This window comes from Neolamprologus multifasciatus, chromosome 20 (genome assembly GCF_963576455.1).
Source record: "Neolamprologus multifasciatus chromosome 20, fNeoMul1.2, whole genome shotgun sequence".
Taxonomy (NCBI): domain Eukaryota; kingdom Metazoa; phylum Chordata; class Actinopteri; order Cichliformes; family Cichlidae; genus Neolamprologus; species Neolamprologus multifasciatus.
The window spans coordinates 5,884,868-5,910,023 of NC_140458.1; the positions used below are offsets into that span (position 1 = coordinate 5,884,868).

The 25,156-nt window shown below is 39.0% G+C and overlaps 2 protein-coding genes across 7 annotated transcripts in view; both read right to left on the bottom strand.

The window, feature by feature from the left end:
* mical1 (microtubule associated monooxygenase, calponin and LIM domain containing 1) overlaps positions 1–9,573 on the bottom strand; it is a 27,430-nt gene extending 17,857 nt beyond the window's left edge. The window contains exons 1-10 of one of the 3 annotated variants that reach the window (XM_085146212.1): positions 9,405–9,573; positions 8,813–8,901; positions 5,428–5,735; positions 3,793–4,000; positions 3,244–3,351; positions 2,967–3,062; positions 2,642–2,797; positions 1,849–1,949; positions 1,323–1,580; positions 240–355 (exon numbers count right to left, since the gene is read on the bottom strand). In XM_085146212.1, coding sequence (XP_085002338.1) covers positions 240–355; positions 1,323–1,580; positions 1,849–1,949; positions 2,642–2,797; positions 2,967–3,062; positions 3,244–3,351; positions 3,793–4,000; positions 5,428–5,685 — 1,301 coding nt within the window. In that variant the 5' untranslated portion in view covers positions 5,686–5,735; positions 8,813–8,901; positions 9,405–9,573. Of the gene's footprint in view, positions 1–239; positions 356–1,322; positions 1,581–1,848; positions 1,950–2,641; positions 2,798–2,966; positions 3,063–3,243; positions 3,352–3,792; positions 4,001–5,427; positions 7,238–8,812; positions 8,902–9,404 lie in introns of all 3 variants that reach the window. The other 2 variants (XM_085146213.1, XM_085146214.1) reach the window with 2 other exon arrangements.
* A 1,930-nt stretch (positions 9,574–11,503) lies between these two features.
* Positions 11,504–25,156, bottom strand: part of src (SRC proto-oncogene, non-receptor tyrosine kinase) — a 29,996-nt gene continuing 16,343 nt past the window's right edge. The window contains exons 2-14 of one of the 4 annotated variants that reach the window (XM_085145815.1): positions 23,697–23,958; positions 23,479–23,578; positions 22,095–22,112; positions 20,862–20,960; positions 19,944–19,970; positions 19,659–19,762; positions 17,664–17,813; positions 17,326–17,481; positions 16,339–16,518; positions 15,899–15,975; positions 15,663–15,816; positions 15,282–15,413; positions 11,504–14,000 (exon numbers count right to left, since the gene is read on the bottom strand). In XM_085145815.1, coding sequence (XP_085001941.1) covers positions 13,792–14,000; positions 15,282–15,413; positions 15,663–15,816; positions 15,899–15,975; positions 16,339–16,518; positions 17,326–17,481; positions 17,664–17,813; positions 19,659–19,762; positions 19,944–19,970; positions 20,862–20,960; positions 22,095–22,112; positions 23,479–23,578; positions 23,697–23,949 — 1,659 coding nt within the window. In that variant the 5' untranslated portion in view covers positions 23,950–23,958 and the 3' untranslated portion in view covers positions 11,504–13,791. The remainder of the gene's footprint in view (positions 14,001–15,281; positions 15,414–15,662; positions 15,817–15,898; positions 15,976–16,338; positions 16,519–17,325; positions 17,482–17,663; positions 17,814–19,658; positions 19,763–19,943; positions 19,971–20,861; positions 20,961–22,094; positions 22,113–23,478; positions 23,579–23,696; positions 23,959–25,156) is intronic. The other 3 variants (XM_085145816.1, XM_085145817.1, XM_085145818.1) reach the window with 3 other exon arrangements.

The following is a 25,156-nucleotide window of genomic DNA, read 5'->3' on the forward strand; positions in this document are numbered from 1 at the left end:
TACACACACATTTTACAGTATCGGCCCCGATACCCGATACCAGTATCGGTATCGGTGCATCCCTAATTAGAACTGTAGTCTTTGCTGTAAGGAAACAAAAAGTAAAGCTTTCTTTTAATAAACATTCAGTGTAAGAAGTAAACAAGCTGGCAGCAACTACATTAGGAAATCTAATCTCAAAATGTGAGATCATGAAATAAAACCGTTTGTAGATTATCAGCTGTATAAAATGTACTTACCGCTCAGCCAGGACTTTGAGATGTGGGACCCCATTACCCCAGCTCCTGACCATCCATGCTGCATCGAAAGCAGCAAAGAACCCACGAGCGATGCCTGTACCCAGAGGCCAGAAAGGCTGCAGAGAGCACGCACTTAATGTCACTTTGTAACAGAAAATGTCACTTTATCAATTAATTAATAGTAAGTGGAGTGTGCTGTGTCATCAACCACAGAAATATATTAACCGTAAAAGCCTGTGTGGTGTAAAATGAAACATCCTGTCGACCTTATTTTGAGAAAACTTCATGCAGACGCTTATCTAGTCAGGCAGACGCAGAGTGAGTAGACACGTTAGACTGTGCTTCCTGCAAAAACATCAGCTTGCTAAAGCACTAAAAATGACTGTGCTAATTTTTAGTGTCAGAGTCAGCGCACACACGCACCATTATAATCATTATATGGTCAACACTGTTGTTAAGATTATGAGTGTAAAAATAATTGCTTCATGCTCAATTAATAGCATGAAGCAATTATTTATACCCATGCTAGGTATAAAAAAAAATAAAAATAAATAATAATAATTTCCTCAAGGATTGATAAAGTAGTCTGTTTCTAAATCAGACCCTGATGATGTCAGTGAGACTGGATATCACTAATATGAGGACATCTCTGGCCACAACCCCAAAAATCTGCTGTTTAAAATTTTGTGAAGGGCATCCAATTAAAAAGTTGGCTCAAACAAAGGGCGGCCTTAAAGGAAGAGGAGCTAAAACTACTTGTTTTAAATCGTGAATGATGCAAAACTTCTCTTGTAAAATCCCAAAATTCAAATAACTGTTATGAAAATAAGCTTAATAGAATGCCTTTATTAATGTGTTAATTCACCAATTTGGTTCTTTGATTCTTTGATGTCTGCAATTGCTTTGCAATTTTCTGCAAGTTAACTAGAAGTTACTTTTATTTATTTTAGTTCCAGTGTTTCATTAACTGTATGGCATTAGGAAGCAGCATAATATAATTCAATACAATATTCTGTCCCGCAGTTATCTAGCACTGTTAAGGATATGAATTAAGGGAAAAGACCTCAAATTGCTGCTCCCTACCTCCACTAGGCAGTCTCCAACAAGACCAATTAACAACTTCTTCCCTCTCCTCTCCTTGACCAGCGAGGCATTCTCAGCACGGTGCATGCAGGTGAAGTCGAACATCGCCACATCCCGCTGGCCGGCGTGATTCTGAGCAAACTGGAGGTCAGGCAGTCGGCCGCCAGTGGAGAAGTCGGCAGCATCATAAGCATAGTTGCACAAAGCCTCGTAATCCACATTTGCAGGGGCCAGCAGCTGTTCTGCATCATTATGATCCTGCAGATATAGAGGGAGAAGTGTATCGGACGACTTCTGGTGCTTCTCTTACACAGATGACATGTCTTACACTTGGTTTGCCGCATTAGCTGAGGGGCCAGGAAGCAGAGAAAGAAGAGATGACTGACAGTTTTTAGTGTCGCTGCATTGAAGCAGCAGCAGGGCTGTTTCATCTACGTGGTTTGTTTCTTTTTCTTTACTGGCCAGAGATAGAGCTCGTGCCAATAAGAATCACACTTTTCCTCAGTAATAGATGTGTCATTCTCACCTGTTTAATGACCCCTTTCTTTAACAAGCTCTTCTTTTTGGCAGTCATGACAAAGTAGTGGGTGTCGTCTTTGTAGTAGACAATATTCTCCAAATCAATACCTGGAATGGAGAATGGAGAGAGAGGAAGTATGGAGGAGAGGTTGAATGAGGTAAGCTGAAAGCAAAAGCGTTTCTGCAGCTTCTCTCAGTGCCATATTTCTCTCAATAGAATGTTTGCTATTCTCTTTTGGTTTAACCAGTTTGAAAATGGGAGAGCTTATTGGCCTACACAGGGAAAGTCAGTGTGGATTGATTAGACAGTCATTCAAAGGGGGTGTGAGCACAGCAAACACAGTTCAGTTCCTCTAAAGCGTTTCACTGATGATAAGTGCAGTAGATATAAATCAGCTCAGAGGATTGAGGCAGGTTAACCAATAGTTAACAATCTGACAGGAAATTAGCACTGCTGTTTGTTTCACACATCTCGCTGAACCCGAAGCAGCAGTGTGAACATTTATTTCATGCCTTGAGGCTTGCATTCAGCAAGGCGCGACAAAGGAAAAATTAAATGAAAATAAAAGCACTCATGTTGTTATTAAAAATATTCTTGGTTCAGTGACTCAGCTTCCCAATTCAGGTTCTGGCTTAGTGAACGCTGCAGAGTAAGACAAGTTCGTCCGAAGCCAACTATTTTCTCTTTTCTTGCTTTAATTTTTAAACATTATACTATAAATAAGAGCAGACAGCTGCTTCACTGCAAATTAAGATGTCCTCCTCTTTTTTTTCACTGCAGATGTCACAGGGATGCCTACCAGTCTCATTGAGTAGCTCTTGGAAAAACTTCTGGTTATAGATGCGAGCTACACCACTGATCTCCTCTACTTGGGTCTCAGCAGCTGTGTGTCTGTTGATGAAATTGGCCGTGATGCCGATCGCCAGTTTTCCTCGCAGCTCTTTGTGCTTGAACCCTGAGAGTTTGGGTAAGAAGAAAAACAGGAAACTTAGCTGATGAAATGCTACATTTTGAAAAAGACTGCTCGGGTAAATTTGGAACTAGGCCTTGTGAAATTGCTTAGTAGCCCTTGTTGCATCAGTGGGAAATGAAAGTATTCAAGCATGCATAAGTATTTGTCTCACCATCGGGGACAAACCTGCCTCCCCCAGCAGAGATGAAGACATCAAACTGGAAGGCTGCGGCAGGATGAGACCGGGGCTGCAGTTTGGCCATCCAACCTGTCAGAAACACATCAAACTTTTATGTTCTGCACCTAAGCGGATTTCATCACAAGTTTACTGCTTTACATGATGGTGGTCTATGAATATTTCCAGTTTTGAGAAACAACAACAACAACAGTGGATAAAGCAAGCAAACTTAATAGGCAGGATGATGAGGATGGTTGTTAAACGCACATACCATTTTCTCCCGAGGGCTCAATCAAACCCTGGAACTCCACTCCAGTGTGCACCTCTACCCCGAGGAGGAGTGCCACCTTCAATAGAATCAACTGCAGCTGACGGATGCCTAAAAATATATGTGGGTGTCATGAGAAATGTGTATGCAGCATAACCAAAATGCTACAATTACTATCAGTCGTGCACAGATTAAAAAATGGTTGCTAATATTGCAATTCTCTCTTTAAAAACTCTTCTGTTAAGAAAATTCAATAATGTGATGTCTGAAATTTGCTCGTGTTGACCTACCAGAACTTAAAGGTAATAAAGCCACAAAATATGAATGGAAAATACAGAAATTGTGAATCTAAGAGCCCATTTTGTTTGATTAGCAACGATTAAGTGAAAAAACAACAACACGGTTGAAATTTGAGATTGTATCATGTAATACTAAAAGAATGGGAGCCCCACAAACAATGATAATGCAGTGAGTTTATTTAATTCATTTCAGACTGGCTCAAAACGGTTTTATATATAGCCTCTCACTCTAATAACTGACTGAGGCACTCACTGATGTGATCCAGAGAGCCAGAGCAGAATTTGCCATAGAACTTTTTGGCTCCGAGCTCGCGGAGGTCATAGATGGTGTAGGGCCACAGATGGAGAACATTGTTTCTGGAGAATGTCTCCCGCTTCTCCAGCAACACCACCTGAGCCCCCAGCAGGGACAGGTCAATGGCCACTCTCAGGCCACATGGACCAGCACCCAGCACGAGGCACTAGGAGAGAGGAAATCAGCAAACCCTCAGCATGGACGCGATAATAAAACATTTTTAAAGCAAAAGGTGAGGACAAGCGAGAACGATTTTAAGCTGCTCTTGAAGGACAATTAGTATAAAGCCATTTGATGAATGTGAAAGTGTCATGAATTATATATAAAGGGCAAACATTTAACAAGAAATTAAAGGGAAGAGATGCAAAAAACCTACAGAGTCACAGACAATCAAATATGACATCTGAATTGAAAATAAATTGTTGGCTTTGATGGCTGCGGTTATCGATCTGCAAGTGCAGCAAAGGTTAGAAAAAAAAGCACTTATAGATAATCTGTATGATCTTTTTAATAACTTTTTTTGTTATAATTTTAGGCATAGAATGGTTTCTATTAAAGTAAGGAAACACCATTATTAATAGGGGTGGGGGGAAAAAATCGATACTGTGTAGTATTGTGATATTTTGTTTGCTAATAATGTATCGATACAGGGACAGCAGAAATCAATATTTTGTTACAAAAAAGGTTTTTGTGCTCTGACTTCAGAGCATGTTGATCCTTTTTCTGAGCAAGAATCCTGACATTCCTTCACTGTCCAAATGTGTTTAACTTTTTTTTGGCAGCAATAAACATGACAGTTTACTTATTTTAATTTAAGACATGTTTTATTTTAATGAAGTTTAAAACTTTTTTATTTAATGTAAAATTATATTTTGTTTTAATTTACTTTCAAATTCTTCAGTTGCTGAAGGGGCTGCATAGTTTTCATAAATTGCATAGTTCAGAATAGCTATAATTGTACCAGATGGTTGCGTTCAGTTAAGTTGGACTAGACTGTAATACAAACCGTTCAGTTTGTCAACAATAAAACTGAAATGAGAGAAAGACTGAGTGTGAGACTTTGATATTAGATAAAATGAATATTGATAAAGTTTACCTTTATGTACAGAATCTGAATATCGCAAAATATTTTAAAAAATTGCAATAATATTGTATTGTGGGATGTATAGTGATTCCCACCTCTAATTATTATCACAGGTTGATACATTTATGTTCTGACTAAAATAAATGCATCAAAAAAGCATTCAATGAAGATTAAAGTACACAAAGTTGAGAAAGATAAATGTCATAAAATGCCAGAAAGTCTTCGTGGACAGCAGTATTCATGGCCTAACCTAATCAATTAATGATCCACATGTTGCAAACTATAATGACCCACAACATAAATGGATAAACTTCCTCTACTAATGAAGATTCTGTGACACAATCCAAATCTCTGGAAAAGCTACGAGATGCGATTTAACTCTTTTAATGTAGCTGCGATTAAAGAGGAATCTCTATCATGCAAGTAGTAGAACCACAATCTCAACTTCTTACATCAAAATCTTTCAAATCTTTTGAAAATGACAATAAATGACCTTTAGTTGTCTGTACCTTGTTTTTAGTGCAGGCCTTTCCTTGCTGATAATCTTCATGAGAAGCTCTTTTATCAAGCTTGGTCCACAAAGCTTTGGCCTTCCAGTAGTTCAGTCTTTCTTTTAACTTTGCGTAAAAGCTCCCGAAATCTTTCGGATCGATCTCCAGCTGCCTGCAGAGCTGAGTGAAATGGTGCTTTACATCCTTACAGGTCTGAGCTTGGACAAAGAGGTCAAACGTAGCATGTGAAGGGTTGACAGGACCTTGGCTCGCCATAGCTGAGGATGTCAAGAAGACCAGCTCCTTTTGGTTACTGGGTTGAGTAGCTGTGAAAGAAGAAGTTATATCGTGACATCATCTCTTCCTACCTGGAAGTAGCACCTCCTCGGGATAGGTTCGTGTAAATGATCAAACGTTTCCCACCGTTTACAGCCTTTGTTGGTGTAATGTTTAGAGGTGGTCCAGTCATGTAAAACTCCTACATGCTTTGTTGTGGGAATTTCCCTCCTCGTGTGCTCTTAATTATAGTCCAGATGTTTGAACACTGATGGCTTTATGTCACCTGGTAGGCTGAGTCATTACTAACTTCCTCCATGGGGCCCTCTCTATCTTTCTTTTTACAACCAAACAGCCCGCCCACAGCTGATGTGTCATTCTCACATGCAGTCTCAGGAAATTTACTTGCTTGTAAGAAAGAGGACACAGTGTAATAGAAACATGTGGCTAAAACACATGTGTTTTATATGTTTACTTTTTAGTAAACAAAAGGGGTGAAAATTAATATGTAATGTTATACTCAGCTAATCTGTTGATTCTTTTGCTATTAATTGATGACGGGTAGTTAAAAACACATGGTGGGCAGGGCCTACACCGAAGATCTTGCTTTGTCTGCTTAACAGTTCAAAGTCCAAAGATATTTTATAATATGATAAAATAAATTATGGGAAAAGGAAAGGCAGTAGACAACAAACTCATATTAACAATCTGGCATTTCAAGCACGGTTTCCTGTGTTTGGTCTGCTGGTGATTCTTTTGTCTTAACCCTGGCAAAACCAAGTTATATACAACTATTTCTTTTTAGGACAGACATGCTTCAGTGATGTCTTATGGTTCAAAGAAAAGTGACCAACAAGAGAAGATGAAACATAAATCGAATATAAGAAAACGATAATGGCCTAGATTTTGACTTCTGAAGAATCTTAGCAATTAAAGAAATATACCCGTGGATCTTTTTTCAACCTCACATCTCTGGTTGCAAGTCATGCACAGCGTTGCGTGAATATGGGCCTGTGAGGGGAGGACCTAACTCTAAGAAGACGGAAACCACATTTCTGTACGATATTACTGCAGATGTAACACTGAGCACAAAGAGTACAGCTATAGGTTTTCAACACCATCTGACCCTAGTGTCCATCAGATGAAGCCTCTACGATGTGTGTAGAACAAAAGAATGTTAAAAGGAACAGTAAACACTGCTGAACAATACATGTCTCATTGTGGGAAATATTTGGTTTAAAATAGGAGCTATGAGCTAATATATTCTCGGTCAACATTTACCCAATGTTGGCAAAGATTGTTGACTAACCTAGAATTAGTGGCCCTCCTAGCAACATGCTAATCTTTTAAGTCAACAGCATCCTTAAGAAACAAATACACTGTTTGAAAGGTGAATTCTGAAAATTTACAAGTTAACGCTTTCCTAACAGCAAGCTGAAGAAAATGCAGATGACACCAAAAGTGTGAGGCTGACATTTCCTGTAACTATCACAGTACCATTTACTGGTATTTACGCTTCTCTTCTATAAAGTTGTCAGCTCTTGCCCTCCACCTGAGACATAAAGTCTTTCATTATAGAGAGTACATGTGCATGCTTTGCATGACTGGCCCCGTATGCATGTGAACACAACTGCATTTTAGCTTTTCCTAAGGCCAACATTCCCGTCCTCACATTTTACTACAGTTTCCTGAAAATGGACATCAAAACGAGGCAGCTTTTGAGTCCATATGACAAGATGCTAAAAAACATGAAATAAATCACTCCTCTTATTCTGTTTATTGACTTAATGCTTGTTACTGTGCAGGACAGTTGTCAGTCACTAAAGAGATATCACAACCTACCATAAACACAAAGACAAACAGTTGTGTTGGTGTGTTAGATAAACCTCCATGGAGATGCAAAACACTAGCTTCAACTAAAAAGGCACAGTGCAAATGAAAAAAAACAAAAACAGCTCTCGTTCAACTAAATTATCTAACTGTATATTTTTACTTTAATACTCGAATGTTTAACTTGTTACATAGCTTAGAAATATTTATTATTTTTTACCCTTTTTGCATTTTATGTAGATTTTAACTTTATTTTCTATTTTCTAGGATTTATTAAACCTTAGTACTTTATGTAATATTTTGGCGGCTTTAACGCAGGAATTTACCAATTACACCTTAAATCATCTTATCTTATTTTATTATATACAGCTATCAACCTTATATATGTATATAATACCCTTTGTGTTTCACTCTCTGTGTGTTTACACACCAGTCAGTGTTTAATCATTAGTTATTGTTAATCTCTGGCTCTTTTTCTCAGCGTGTCTTTTTTCCTGTCTCCCTGCCCTCACCGCCAACCGGTCGTAGCAGATGGCTGCCCCTCCCTGAGCCTGGTTCTGTTGAAGGTTTCTACCTGTATAAAAGGAGACATTCCTTTCCCACTGTAACCAAGTGCTTATACAATATTAAGTTCCTTGAGTTGAGTGTTGTTGTAATTTGGCGCTATATAAATATAACTGAATTGAACTGACAAGAATACACAGCTACAGGCTATATATAGCAGACTGAGGAGTCACATATGACTGTGATTATTTGTCTCCAAGCAGGCTATGAAGTGAACCGCTCCTCCCGTTAAAAACAGAACATTTAAGAAGAGTGAGGTACTCTTTGAAGACAAAATAAACTGTCAAATCTAAAAACTAAAAATAGCTCACACAGCCGACTTGATACTTTGATCTAATTCTCAGGGAGGCTGCTGTTTTTATAATCTGTGGTCATGTTCTTTTTTCCCCCCCTTCTTAAACATGTAAAACTGCACAGCAGAAACCACAAGCCCACAGACATATTTCCTTTTTGTAAGTGTTGCAGTGTTAAAAAAGAAAATATTCTCACACTAAAATACAAGTTTAAGAATGGCCACGCTAAAAGAAGTGTCATCTGTGACAAAGGTAAAACAACACACAACCACCACCATCATCATCATCTGACTTCTGTTAAGCAATTCTAGGCAAGAAGCAAGTCTTCTCGGGAATGTTGTTGCTGACAGCATGATCAGACAGAAAATAGCAGGACTGAAAGGTAATTTGACCTAATTTCACTCACTGCCAGTGGACTGGATTCGAGTGGATTGACCCACCTTAATACACGTGTAAGCTCTGTCCACTTTGTTTGGCAGCAACGCTGTGTTTATCAGACTCGTGGATGGATCATATTCTCTTGTCCAGCCTGGCAGGTTTACAGAAGGACATAAAAGAAGAGAAAGAGAAAGGAGAATGAGCGACGCGAAGAAGACTTGAGAGGAAACAGAGAGATTATTTCCTGAACACGTACCTAGACTTTGTGCTGGCATTTTTTTAATACTTATGATCTCACAATCATAGGAAACTGTTAAATGAGCAGGCGTGGCACTGATCGCGTTCTGCTGTGCCCAAGCAGGATGCAGTCCCAACATGTTACTGTATGCAAGCAGCCAGATTGCAGATTGCAAATTGCACCCTGAAGCAGGAGCTGACTTAAGTTGAGAGATAATATATCTTATAGAGCTGCATCATAAAAACTAAATGATTTAATTGTGTGTTTTATGATGGAAGATAATTTTAAAAGATACGCTTCAGACAGCAGCACGTGACGACCCATCAATCAATAAACTTGAAAACTTACAGAAAAAGTACCCGACTCAGAAATGGAGAGGGGGGGAAATACAGGCACAATATACAACATTACATTACCAGCTCTGAGGTCGACCTAGAAGCGGGTTTCCTTGAAACTGTGTCCATGCTGTCGCTCCCATTTTTTCGTTTTTTTTCTCCTTTGTTTACAGGTAAGGACGTGGACTGCCTCACCTGCACCTCGCGCCCGCACTACACTAGTGGAGCCTCTTCCGGGACATTCTGTAAAGCTACACAGCGCGAGCCCCACGTGATGAGCTGTGAGGCGATGCACGCGGACGACAAGTTCTGTGATCACAACTCAGAATTCATGTTAATACTGCTGTACATAATAATAATAATAATAATAATTCTAATTATTATTAATAATATTATTATTATTATAATTATTATAATTATTATTATTCTTAATAATTATAATAATAATTATAATAATAATAATAATAATTATTATTATTATTATTATTATTATTATAATTATTATTATTATTATCCAATTATACTTTAGAAACATGTCATCAGTGGGTTTTACACGTTAAGAAAATGCATGGCGCAACCATATCGTGAAACAATGTTTAATGTCAAAGAAGAACTAAAATTTATTTAACTTGAATATTTCCAACTTTCTACTCCTACTTTATTCTCTTTTACAAGAGAAAAGAAACAAATAAAAGGATACTTGAAAATACATTAATTACAACTTCTACCATTACTTCATAATGGCACGGATAATGTAGGCTACATAGTCCCCCATATATAAAATACTCGAAAGATCCCCGGATTTAGACCGGAAAGGGGACATAGAACTATATCCCTTGGAGACTGCGACAGGAAGGGCACCCGCCGCATATGTTAAATATGCATATTCATTCCGTATGTATACGGGAGCAGGCGAAATAAGCTTCTTGTGCTATATCTATCAAATTATTTTACTTAATTATTTGACTCTATGTGTTAGCCCTACATCTGACTGTCCATGGTGCACTGTGATAGACTTGTTTGGTATTTAGTATGACCACCTTTATTGATTAACTCTCCTGAACTCTCTCAGGCAAGCTGTCTTGTAGTTTCTTTAAGTAGTCATTAGGAATAATTCTCTTGGCTTCTTGAAGGACATTCAAAGCTCATAAATAGATGCAGGCTCCCTTTTGTTTTGTTGTCTATCAAGATGACCCCCTAGTACTTCAGTAGTGTTGAGGTCTGAGCCCTTTGGAGGCCAATCAAAGGCTGATAATCTTCCATTATTTGTTGTTGCGTCCAGGTTTGGGATCATTTTCCAGCTGAAACAATGAAGCCACTGCCAACCAGACTAGATGACATTGCATTTAGATTTCCAACAATTTTGAGAAGATCCCCACACCACTGGTTGAAATGCATCTGTAAAACATGTTTTTGATGAGGATTCAGTGGACAGTAGATGCATATCTCAGGTTGAGTGTCAGTTCTTTGCTGGGATTTTTCCAGTTTCTTAAGGACATGGCCTTTAGATACCATTCACCTTTTGTAAAGACAGACTGTACACCATACTGAGATATGCCAATTTTTTTTTATTTTTTTTGCTAAAAATCTTCAGGAATCACATTGCAGGTTCAAAAAATACAGTTTATGCCTGTCAAACTGTATTACCTTTGGTATCTTTTCATTGATTCAATTAAACAAATGGGAACAAGTTATGTGCTCTTGTGACAGGCATCTAGTAACAAAATGCCTAAAGATACAATTTTAGTTAGCTGTCAAGTTGTTATGTGTAGACACAATACACAATTCCTCTTAAAATATTCAGGTACAAGGACTAGACTGAAAATGAGTGAAAAACCAGATAATATATGCAGAGAAAAACTTTGAAAGAACTATTGCTTAAAAGCACAAATTTAAGAAAAATTGTGGCTCCTTGGAAAAGAAATAGGAAGAAATAAAGACTATGCAAAAGTCTTGTAATTAGACTATTTATATGTAGATAAAAAATTTGACACTACTGTTTGTTGCATGTCGTTATAAATATGCTTTCAAATCTTTTTCTAGGTCAATGGAAGATTACCTTTGTGTCTTAGAACAGGATAATCAAGTATTTTGTGTACATTGCTGCTTTGTGTGGGTATGTTTTTCTTTCTTTTTTAAAGAAGCATTTGTTCAGTTAATAATCAAAAGCGCGTGTCATAGGCAGTATACAAATTTTATTCAAATTTGAACAGTAATCAGTAGGATTTAACAAAGAGTTATGTGAAAATTCCCATTGGATACAGTAGAAAAAGAGTATATATAGGAATATCACTGATTTAAAAATATCTGCATAGCCAGAAAGGAGACCCACAGAACCCCACAGGAAATGCCCTTGGCTTATTAGCAAGGCTGCATACTGACTATATGATCTTTTTCATGCACTTTATCCATATTTTTGCTCAAACGTTCAATGAGACAGCAGGAAAAGGAAACGATGCAAACAACCCAACGACACCTGCAGGCCATTGCATTCTTTATCCGTGCAGCACAGCAGATGTAACACAGATATCAAGCTCCTATTCATGGCAGCTGCATCATCCTTTTGTGTGGAGTTACTCAGCCTTAACCAGCAGTGCTTTGGGAAATCCCGGCTGGAGAGCCCACTCGAGGAACAACAGAAGGTGGCAGCACAACACTGTCGAAGATTCATGAAAGCAATATGTCTGACAAGAATGACACGCGATTACCTGCTAATTTCTCAGCCTGTATAGCAGCATCAAAATGATCTAAAGGTCATCACGATGTAAACATTGTGGTATTGATTGTATTATGGGAAGCATCGATGCTGGTAGATTATCAGTATGTGGCGAGAAACAACTGGCACGTTAATGTTCAACTGAGAAAGGTCTCACAGAAATACGTGCACAAAGAAACATACCTGTGCTCAGAAGTGTTGCAACTATGATTAATCTTATACTTTAAGATGTTATGTAACCCAGAAAAGTACCAGAAAGCAAAATAAACAATTGGGTTATTCTTTAAAGTAATAAATTATAAAGATATATACAAATATTATCATTAAGAATATTTACAATTAGGTTTCAAGAAGCCAATTTTTTTTGCTATACCTGCCACCATGGTCATGGGAAAGCTTTGTAGTCTGCCTCCCATAGGCATCAGGGAGGCATAACCATACTGCTGCTCGTTTATCATATTTAATAAGAACATAATGACAATATCTCCAGTGTAACATTGTCCTAAAACTTGCACTCATTAGTGAAATACTACTGCTGGTTAAAAATCGTCTTCATATCCATGAAGTTGAGAACTGCACGGGGACATTCACCTGATTTTAATGCGAATGCTTGAAAGTAAATTTACAGATTATAATGCATGCTGGTGATCCAATTGTGATCCAAAGGTGTACACGGATTATCCTTTAAGAAGAACAGAACAGCATAACCTCTGTTTAGATAACACAAGCTTCATTGTAAGAAAAGTCCAGAGTATTAAAATACACTTTTACACAGTAGAAGAGAGTAAAAAAGACATTTTTCATTGGCACAAAAATCCTCACAGAAGAATTCTTGTTTTCTCCATCCTGAGATGATCTTTAGTGATCAGTAGCCATTTATCTTTATAGATTAAGAAAAGTCACAATTAGCAAATAGAGACAGGGACGGCCTCTTTTCTTCTTTGCGTTGAGCTGTATGTTGGTCACAGCAATAACTCAATTAGTCCAGCTGGTCAAAGAGACTTTCGCATCACTTTCACATCACAAAATCTCACAGCAGTCCAGAAACAAGCCTCAATGTTGCACAGAGGAAGTGTGGTGCTAAAAACTGGAGTGTTACCATGGAAAATTTCCAGTTGATCCAGGTATAATAGCAAATTCTTTTTAAAGAGATCGATAATATCTTAAAATTTGATGTTGGTACCACATAGATGCTTCTTGAGCAGAAAAATGGAAGACGGTGTCTGAGCGTGTGCGTTTCGAAGGGGATCCCAAAGAAAATGTGACGAAAAGAGACATCCTGTTGTAACCAATAAACTTAACTCTCTGGACACCCACCCATGTTTGACTGATATGCTGTCTTGTAGGCCATGTTGTGTCATTGATGGTGATAATTATAAGATCAGTCAGGAGAAATAATATAGGAAGAACCCATGAGGAAGGCTTATTAGGACACCTTACAAACACATAAAAGGAAGACACACCTCTTTGCCTGTTTTGGGTTGTTGAAAAATAATACCATACCTTGAAAACAGTCTCTCAAACTGGAAATGTTGGAGAGACTTTGGAAAGACTGGATTTTGCTGATTGGTTTGATGTCACGCAGGATCAATGATTGTACCCAAATATGTGTCAGTTCTTTGCCCCATTAGACAAAAAACCCCAAAACAAAACACAACCGCCCCACACACAATTATCCATGCACTTTAAAGACGATGCACATGCTCAGTTATGCACATCCATACTGTGTGCACAGATATGTTGCCAACTGGGTTACAGGTTCTCTCCTGGCTGGTACTGAGGCTCTGTGGAGGTAAAGTAATCCTCCAGGAAGCCCTGCAGGTACTCGAAAGTTGGCCTCTCTTCAGGTTCCTTCCTCCAGCAGCTCAGCATCAGCTCATGAAGGGATTCGGGGCACTCTGCTGGACACGGCATCCTATAACCACGCTCCACCTGGTCTAACACCTCCCGGTTCACCATACCTGGTAGAGAAAATAAAGCATTATGAAAGGTATGTGGCTGAAAAACTATATCCATAGTTGGAGTACTAAGTAAGACATCTTTATGCTATACACAGAATACAGAATTATTAGGTAAGTGTGTATTCTGATCTTTTTATTATTTTTATGCATATTTTACAATTATTTTCTTTCACTAAGTTATTAATAAAACTCCTAAGGGTTGACAGTACAGCAGCACTTACTCTTAAGACACGTGTAATCCAAACTGGATTATCAAAATATAGGCCAAAATTTTTAACTTTTTCATATTTGTATGATGTCACAGAGTATTTAGAGAAGTCAACCAGCTCTTATTATGGCTGTCTTGCAAATCTTTCAGGCCACTCAGTCAGAAACCTTTCTGAGTGCATGCTAACTGATGCCCCCTAGTGGTTACACTTTTTATTTTATTGTGAAGCAGCCAAACTCATTTTTTATAAAAACACAAGACTTTCAGAAACCCATTATTCTCTGGTGCCACGATATTCCAGAACTGGAACGCTGAAACACGACCACAAATCAATAAGATTGATACAATGAAGCATTAGGAGCGAGACAAAAAATAATAATAATAAAAATAAATATAAACTAAGACTGACTCTTGATGGATGTGGTAGGTGGGCTAACTGATGCAGATGACCACTTTCAGGAATCTGGTTAGGGCTAGTACTATTAAGGATGAGCTAGTGGGAGTTTTCCATTCTGACTAGATAGTCAACAAAGGCCTTGGATATAACCCACATAGGAATTCAATCACATCATAAACAAATGCAGGCTTTCTCCATTCTTTAACAGCATTTTGAAAGCTGTGACTGGTCCTTCAGCAAACACTGACTATGAAGAGACCACAAAACTGACATACTTCATAAACAGAAGGACTCCTGAGAGTTACTAAAAACAGGATGACCTTTTTTTAAAAAGGGGTTGTGAATATTTTTTGAAAAGCCAAAAATGTTACAGTCACCAAATTTAGGAAATGCACAGTCTGTGTAGGTTATCCAGGTCACATGACCAATATTGGGTTAATGATCCTCAGAACAACCTCCAAAGGGGACAGACACATACTGTGGGTTTATAATCTGGGATTATCTGGGATTATGACCAGTTGTTTTAGATCTCAAATGACCTTTAGGATTGATTTTTTATGTGTTATTTAGTCTCTCATAGGGAAAAAATAAACATACATTTCCTTTAAGCATTAAGTTTTGAGGTTCAAATTCCTTCAACCATAATAAAGCCTTAAACAAAATTATCTATACTTGCCTGGGTACGGGACTCGGCCTTTAGTAGCCAGTTCAGTCAGTAGGATCCCAAATGACCATACATCTGATTTAATGGTGAAGCGGCCATACAGCGCAGCCTCAGGGGCCGTCCACTTGATGGGAAACTTGGCACCTGCAAGAGAACAAGTTTATCAGGAGGCTGAAATTAGATCATTGTAAACAGGCTGAGACAAAAAACCAACTGGCAGAGCTTCCTGCTGTTCAACAGCTGTGACATCACAAAATCCAAATAGATATGTGATGCCTTTGAAATACTCTATATTTGGCCTGGTGTTAGAAACACAGAGAGAAAGGCTACTGTGTCACATGGAGAAACTGCATGATAAAATAAATGCTGTCTTTTTTACCCTTATACTTTTACCTTGCCTGGCAGTATATTCGTTATCCTCTATGAGGCGAGCCAAACCAAAGTCAGCCACTTTGCAAACCAGGTTATCTCCCACCAGGATGTTAGCAGCTCTTAGATCACGGTGCACATAGTTCATCCTCTCGACATAAGCCATCCCCGAAGCAATCTGAGAAAGGGGCAAATCTCTGTTTTAGAACAGAAAAGTAACAAACAATTAAATAATAAAACGGGATATTATTTGCACTGACCTGTGAGGCCATGTCCACCAGCTGGGGAAGGCGAAGCATCTTACCCATGTCCCCTTTCAGAGAGTCCAGTAGGCTACCTGTTAGTGCGGATTAGAATAAGTTAATCACCACTGGGCCTATGAAATTCCTGAAATTCATTTTAAATTTTGAAAAAAATGTATGCAGAAATGATGTTTATTTATAAATAAATTCATTGTCTAGAACTTTCTTTTTTCCCAGGCAGTAAACACGTCATAGTTTAGCTCAATTATTGGCTGTTTCTGCTTAATCACATCAAGACGTGTCCATCTTTTAATTAGACTTAGAAATATGATTTCGACGAGTCATAATCAAATAATATTTCAAGTACTACACATTTTTATTATTATTTACATTTACAAATGAAAAAATGTACTCTGAAAAAATATTTAAATGTGACCGAGTGAGGACCCCACGCTGACCTTGGCCCATGTACTCTGTGACGATGTAAATCGGCTCCTCAGACACCACAGCGTAAAGCTGAACCAGCTTTTCGTGTCTCAGTTTCTTCATGACCTGAGCCTCCTGCAGGAAGGCCTCCGGGGACATGGTGCCGGGCTTCAGGGTCTTGATCGCCACCTGCGTTGTACCGTTCCATGTTCCTGATTTAAAACAAATGTTATTAGTATAACATTAGTATTGATTGTTACAATTTAAACAATTCAACTCCAGCTTTCCCCCATTAAAACTGAAGTCATTTAAGCGTTAAAATAATTTTCTAATGCACCTCTGGACAGTCTTGTATACGGTTGCTTTTTTAAACGTTGCTCCATGACCATCCTTTTCTGACAACAAAACATTTCTGCTTAAAAACTAATTACTGGTAGTTTCCAGTAATTTTCAGAAAGACAAATGATTGCTGATTTCTACTGTCATGCCTTAAGACATTTGTGGGAGGACAGTCAGTAGGTATGACCTGAGCATACCTGGGTGTGCCTGAAAACACAAGAGCTTTGTGGTGGCACCAGCACCAACCTCCATTACACTTAATTTGCCTCCCTGTCAGTTCATCCACGTTCCCAAAAAATGAAATTCTAACTGACAGGTCATTGTTTTCATACACTGGAGAAGATTCATTGCACACTGTAGTGGAAAAAATGCAAAGCGACAGAAACAAAGATCTACTGAACAATTTGAAAAAAAGCAGCCACACTGAAAATGTTCCAGAAGTGACGTTGGCATATTTAAAGGGCATATTGGGCAAATTTCTAAAACGTTTGGCATTTTATTTTCACTGGCATCGACAGTGATCATGCAATAATATTCTAATCAGAATCAGCTATCAGTAGTTATAGCTGTGCAATTTTTCAGTCATGCAGGGCTAAAATATTTTATGCACTTTGGTCTTACAATAGCTGTGACCAGAGAAAATAACTGAATATCCATTCAAGGAATAAAGCCTGACTCACCCATCCAGACTTCTCCGAAGCAGCCCTGTCCAAGCTTTATGTCAAGACGGAGAGACTCTCTCGGGATCTCCCAGGCGTCCTTTGCTAAGCCCTGAGTCTGAGGCTTCAGTACAGGACATATGTCTGTTAGGCTGTGACACAATCCATCAGCATGCTCTGGGGAGGGAAGATTGTGAAGCTGGTCAGTGGTAAAGCAGATAATGGGCAGGAAACACAGGAAAGGTTTAACTAAAAGAATGAGTGAATGAATATTAGAGCCGCTCTGCTCATTTGTGTAATTACTAAAGACTCTGTTGGGGAGGGGAAGCTAAAAAGCGTTTTGTCTGCACTGAACTCACTGCGGTAATGATTGACAAGCTGCTGTAGGGAGTTGAACTGGGTGCGTGACGTGATGTAGAAGCCTCCACTGTCCAGCTTCCTGATCTTGTAGTGCTTCACATTTAACCCTTTTGTGTTGTCATAATCCAATACAGACAAACAGTAGGCACCTGGGGGAAACGATAACCAATTAACAAAGTAGAAAAGACACTGATAGCATTGATTCATCAAATGATGTTAAATCTGTGTTCTTTCTTTTAAATCACCTGGTGGAAAGTAACAGAACATTTGACATTCAGAATGAAGAGTAATTGAGTCCATTCTTGTGGGCAGTGTGTTCATTGCAACACCAGAGGGCAGTGCTGGTCAACCAAGAACCAGTCTGACTCACAGATTGGCCCAAGGCGATGCCTAGCCTTTCTCTTTATTTTTGAACTGGGCAATATGGCCTGTGGTTGTATAGCCTCAGCTCCACAATGACCTAATTCTGTCTCACTCACTCACCCAGTATTTCGCCTCTGCTCCTGCTCACCCACCTACTCCCCTTCTGCCTATCTTTCCCTACCTTCAATCTTTTCTCAGTCTCTCCAGATTCCATACATCTGCTCCATAACAGGAATCCTGTAATGTACCAGTGTGTACACACGACATATACACACCACTGACTGAGCCCGAAGAGACTATTTTGCTGCTGCAGCAGCAGCATCAGAGTAGCTGCCTATCAGAACCATCTCTCTACACTGAGTCCCACAGGCATCACATCCAACCTTTTCCCATCTGCCTGATTTGTTTCCCTGTACCCACGTTGCCACATGACTGACACGGCGCAGCGGGGAGCACAGTGAGCAGCAGGGAGGCTTGCCTTACTGTAGAAAGAATTTGCTTTCTTCTCCTCGGTGCCTTTTTAGTTTGATATGTCAAAGAACAGAAAATTCATTTTGAAATCTGAACATTTTACAAGTTCATAGAAAGATATACGAAGAGGTGTAAAAATAACTGCACACTATGTTTCTGGGATTTTTAAAAAAAGTTCCCTGGGTAGACTGGTTTTAAAAATAAAAATCTACACGCCCAGGTCCTAAAAGTTTTACATTTACAATTTTACTTTCTCATACTCTGTCATAAAGGAAAACTTGTGAGAAACCCTCGGGCTGGTGTTTGAAGGATATCAGAAATCACTGATTCAGGAGTAGTTTTGTTCAATAGGGATGAGTGTGGTTTGAAAAAACACTTTTTAAAATCAGAGAAACAATCACAGATCCTAAAAAATGCAGGCAAGCTTTTAACTATTTCTTTGTCTTAACAAAAAGTACATGTACACAGCTTGCATGCCTGAAACACCTCAACTTGTTATTGTATGACTAAAAACTGGAAAAACTGCACTGCAAACTAACAGATGTTGATGGTGTTTCCACCATCAACATCTGTTGATAGAGCTCCAATCAGAAACTCTCCTACAGCACATTAAATATTAATATTGTATGCATCTGTGTTTTCAGTTCAGTACCCTTTTATTCACAATATATTAAAAAAAAAAAAAAAAACAATCTACATGCAAATCATATCCCTGCCTCACTGTATGTTGTATGCCATCTTTAAAACTCTGTGTTGTGGATGAGTTAGTGGGAAGATCAGCTAAATCAGTGGGATAACACATGATCTCTTGATTCTTGCTTGTGGTGAATTGCCTTTTATAGGTTTCTTACAATTTCCAGAAGCAATAATGTTTTTGTTTGTTCAAAGTTTTTTTTAACAGATTAAGGGATCAGTTTGTACACAAACTACACTTTAGAAAATCTAAAAAGGATATCTAGATGATATTTAAATACGACTGAGTAAGGAAGTAAGGAAAGTAATGTTGGAGCTACTTTACGACCAAGACTAGATATATTTAACGAACAGTCTGATGATCAATGCCAAAATAGTAGTTACAGGGAGTTTCTGATTAGAGAACAAATTAACTAAGTCATTCAGATATTTCACCGTTTTCCAGTTTCAATTGTGATTCAACTTACCCTTGGTGGTTTCACTCTCTCGCACCAGGAAAGTCCCTCTCCTGTTCTCCAAACTCAGCAGCAGCCTCTCAGAATCGCGGCGTGTGATTTTGCCAAAGTACCACCTGGTTGAGGTCGAGACACAACACATGGGACACAAGGGAGCAGATTGGTGAGGGGAAGGAGATATGAGTGGGAGAAAGAGAGGGAATGGGAAATCGAGGCTGAACTCGCGTATAGTCTCAGAAGGTTTCGGTTATTCCAGATGCAGTGCATACAAGTGCCTACAGTGCAACAGCTGCTTACCTGGACTCTAGAGCCAGTTTGAGATGACTGATGGAGAAAGAGGCAAAGGTGAGAAACGAAGTTGTTACAAAAAGTTAGTTTGTGAGTTTTATTGTAAGCAAGCAGGTTAGCATGAGAGGTTTAGCAGAGAAAGAGGTTTCTGAACTACAGCGAGTTGAAGTTGAATCATCCCAGCATCAAGCCCAAGATCAAGTCAGTGTTACATTACAAAGACACTCACTTAGTTTAGCTTATCTTAAAGACTGGTAACAGAGGCAAATACAGTCAAATAGTAACAAAGTTCACTTGCCAGCAAGCCCAATTTTTATGTTCTTTCTAGTCCTTTTGCTAAGTTGCAACTACATTCGTAGCCTCATAGTGAGCTTTAAATGGGATCTGTGACACTCATTTCCAGCATTCTTGGACTTGACTATCTGGTGGTGCTTCTGCCCTCACAGCCAGAGTGCCTGATATGACCACATAATAGACATCCACCTTTACACGGAGCACAGAGTATAAGAGACTGTCTGAAATCAAGTATTTAGAAGCCTAAGCTTTTGGCTGAAGTATTATTTTCCACATACACTGACCTCATTACTTCAAACTTGAGGCATAATATGCAGCAGTAGTCCCTTTTAAATGGTTAGGTTCATGTATTTCACTACTTTTAGTGAGAACCTGGCTAGCTGTTGTGAACTCGCTGTAGCTTTGGTGCTATTTTTACATAGCTATCAGCAAAAAAATGAAATAAAATTACCTCCCAAAATGGAAAACTATTCCTTTAAGATCAAATTTCTGATTCACAATAAAAGTAATAATACTGAAAGCTCCAAAGAACACAAAGTTTGAGGGTTAATCTTTCCATGCGCTTGGTGAAAGACCGATAAGTGTCACACCGAGAGGGAGAGAGAGAGAGAGAAAAAAAATAAAGGGGTTTACTCTTCTGCTTGGATGGAGTCAGATGGAGCCACATAATTGCTGGGGATATAACCGCTCTCTCCGGTGGTCAGGGAGCGCGCCAGCCACCAGTCCCCTTCTCTGCACAGACGAAATGATAACACACAGCTTTACCAAGGCTCATCACAAGTCCAAAACACAAATGTGCATTTTCGGGCTGTTTATCAAGTGTCTCAGACCATAAATGAAAGGATGGAGTTTGTTTTGTAATTTTAGTAACTGCTGCAATAGCTGTAGTATTTCAGCTCTTGGCTCTTGGAGAAGCTTGATGAAAGTCAGCCCAGGTTCTTTTGCTGTTATGCAATTACTATGGTTGGGAATCGCTGTAACTAACAAAATGATAATATCATAATTTACTGCGCACAACAGCAACGTGATCTATGCGTCTACAATACATCCTGATATCTGTAAGTGAGGAAAAGATATCCCCGAAATGACAAAATGCAGCAATTATGTACACCATTGTGGTGTCAGTGTGGGTATGTATTATCATCCTTATTCAATTAATATTATTATATAATAACGTGTTGGTTCAGTTAATTAGTTCTCCGATTTGCTTTCCCCCGGCTAGTTTCCCCTCTGAGAGTTTCTTTTCCATCAGCACATGTTAGTTAACTTCTGTTCCCTTCACCCTCTTTCATTTGATATGATCCATAATTAGTTGTGGTAAATGAAGCAGTGATTCTGGTAAGTCAAACTGGCAAAGGGACTCCATCTAGACCATTTGCACGATTTAATAAAAATGCTGATGTTTACTGTCAGTGTACTCACGGCATATCACAACAGGGGATGATATTCTTGTGATTCCCACCCCTAGTAATTATAGAATATGGATATTGCAAAAGGCAGGCTGATGGTGCATGAAGGCTACACTTTACGAGGGGTTGAGCTGCTGAAGCTTTGCAGCACTATATTCATTTGACCTTAGAACTGAAGAAGCTTCTCGGATGAGAGGTGAAACGTCTTCAAGCAACTTAAAGAAGTCCAGACGCTTTTCTTTGTAAGCTCCTTTGACTATATTCACAAGTCGAATTTTAAAGCAATATGTTTATTTGCTTTGATTATTTGCCTCCCGTTGATAGTGCTGCAAGGCTTTCGACCAAATGCTACGGGGCGAGGGCAGAGGCATCAGTTTCACATATGCTTCATGTGATACAAAGAACACAGGCTCACAAATGGTTGATTTAAACACAGTCGTAGAGAAGCTTCACAAACCTGCAGTTCACCTTCCTCCTATCAAAATGTGATGGTTTGTGAAGGAGAAATGGGAAAGAGAGATGAAATGGTGAAAAAGAAGAGCGTTGGAGAAATACAGAGAGCATATTATGAGCAGTGGCAGAATAGCAAAGTACGCAGAACAAACAGACTTCAGCACAGCACATATGATAAAGCTTTGAACCTAAACTACTTGAACTACTGTGTATTGAATGAGGCACAGTAATGAGGCCAGGGAGAGAAAAAAATAACAGAGGGCAGAATATGATCTTGACAAAAGCCCGTTGACTCGCTATGCATAGCTTTAATAATCCAGTGAACCTGACCAAACAGAAAACTAGGACAAGCCTATCTGACACTTACATTAACAAGTCTTAGAATTGGTTCGAGGATTCTTGGTATCCTTGACCCATTAATGGGCCAGATCTCTGGCTTAGCGGGTCACTGATAATCCACTATTGTTCCAAACTGCCTTCTTGGTCAGTAATTTGTCAGTGGGCAGGCAGCACTGGGGGTGCATGACTACACTATATGGTTCACTGCATAGCTATTGAGTCAAAGAACAAGCCCATACTTAAAAAAAAACACAACAGTATAGGCTAGGGATGCAACGATACCAAGTTTTACAAACCGATACGATACCAATACTTGGAGCTGAGTACTTGCCGATACAGAGTACAAAAAACGATACTTCTACCACACACACACACAAATACAATTAATTGGAAGACAGGTTTTATTTTATTCCCTGCCGATAAAAAATAAAATCTTAATAAAAATCACCACAAAAAAATTTCAAGTGAAAAATAAGCACTTCTGTTAAATTATTGCAGAGTCTCCACGTTGTAATTTTACAAAATATCACTGAACTATTGGCACTGTCCCGAGCTTTCAGAATAATAAATAAACACTTCTGTTTGGAATAAAATAGATACAAATTAGGTTTGAGAATAAAATAAACTTTTAAATTATTGCAGAGTGTCCATATTGTAAACAAACAAACAAAATAATTATTATTAAATAAATAATAAAATATAAAAATTATAAAATAAATAAGAAATAAAATAATAATTGGCCCCCTAGTGGCCAATCTAAAAAACTACAACAGAAATGACAAGCCACCCTCTGACTAATGAAATAAGTTGGTATCGGTTAACTTTTACGAGTATGAGTACACACACATTTTACAGTATCGGCCCTGATACCCGATACCAGTATCGGTATCGGTGCATCCCTAGTATAGGCAATAGGAAATGTCTCCCTTGACTGTAAAGACAGAAGTCTTCAGTAGACAAGTGACATCAATTTTGGAGAGCACAGTAGCCAGACGGTGAGCAATAACTTGTGCCAAAAGACGACAGAGGAGTGTGAGTGTTTTACTTACGTATTGTTTACTATCTGGAGCCGTTCACCCTTCCTAAAAGACAGATCTGTGGCTGTTCGAGATTCATAATCGTATAATGCCACAAAGGTCGTCACCCCTCCTGTGAGAAGATAAAGTGTGGGCTTTGATAAAGTGAAGCATACAGAGTGCACAGTTTAAATAACCAGCACAACAAGGTGGTAACTGTAAAACTGACAGCTGTCAGCGAAGGTTCTCACCTGCTCGTGTTATGCAGTTTGAAGAGGTGACACTGTTATTGTCCACTCCTCCAAAGAGCGCTAGCTCTGCAGTATTAGCCATCGACTGATTCCCACTGAGACCTGCATCCACAGTAGGGCTGCGGTTTGGTGTTAAGGACTGTTGAGTGGAGTTGAGGTGGTGGCCGCCAGCCCCTCCACCCGAGCTGAGGTTGCCATCGAGGCTGCGTGTTCGTTGGCCTACATCCTTGGACTTGCTCTTGGATCCCCCCATAGCCAAGGCCTGTTGTGCATTCGAAGACAGGGAAAACTCTGTGAGACAGCAGATTAAGAATAAACTTAATTCAAATTGAATTTCCAGGCACTGTAATAGAAAAATTACACTATAATTTGGCATCAAATGGACTTGCTTTCTTATGTGATCTTCTTAGAAATCATTCTCTGGAAAAATTCCTCTGACAGCCACAAAGCCAGATGCAGAAACCAGAGACGGACCGGAGACTACTATTAAACCCACATAGACACGGTGTCACACGGACCACATGAAGCAAAACATCTCCAGCAGACGTTGGAGCAGCTGCCACTCTTCGGTTTCAACACCGACACGAGATCCACTTCACCCCACTCCCACCAGCAGCATGAACACAGACAGCAGTTATGTCACACATGCAAGCATGAACATGTGTCAGAAGCAGAATAATTCCAGAGAAAGGCTGAAGCATTTTGAGGTGGCATTCCCATTGCAAAAAAAACTTATTCACGTTCATGTCTTGTTGAGGGGGAATGAAAAAGTCCTTCATTTCAACAGCAGTGCTGAGGAAGAAAACGATCGACAGAAGATTGGTAAACATCAATTATGGTAATAATTTAGAGCCATTACGTGAGTGTGGCTAAAGTAATGCCCACATTCAGGAGTTTTAGCATTTAAACGTGAGGATTTACAGCATTTAGTTACTGGAAATTCAGCTGCAGACTACTGAGCGGGCAAGTTTGAGCACTGATGAGTACTTTTCAGTACCTTTAACAAAAGAAAAATAAGATATTAAAATAATACAAACACCAAAAAACACAAATGATTTTCTTTTAAGTGAAACAAGCTATAGAAGCATTATTACCCATAGTGTTTTGCATTGCATGTGTTAGTAAGTCAACTATACAGTTATCTCTCAGGCTGCTAAATACTGCACTATGCACTCTGGTTAATCAAAGCATGTTTGCTTTCAGCAGCGTCCTGCTGTTTTCAGAAACTAGACCTGTGGGCATGTCAGAGTTGTAAAAGTTGTTACCAGGAAAAACAAAAACAAATGTACAATAGAGCTGACTCAGATGATAATTTTCTGATTGACTGATTCTTTAATTTAAAACCCGCCCACACACAAAGTACACACAAATCATTTTAGTTGCAAACCTATTTTGTACACCACAACAGTGTTTGTCCTAACCCAGTGTGGCCCTGTGAGGTGTAGGTCTGCATATACTAA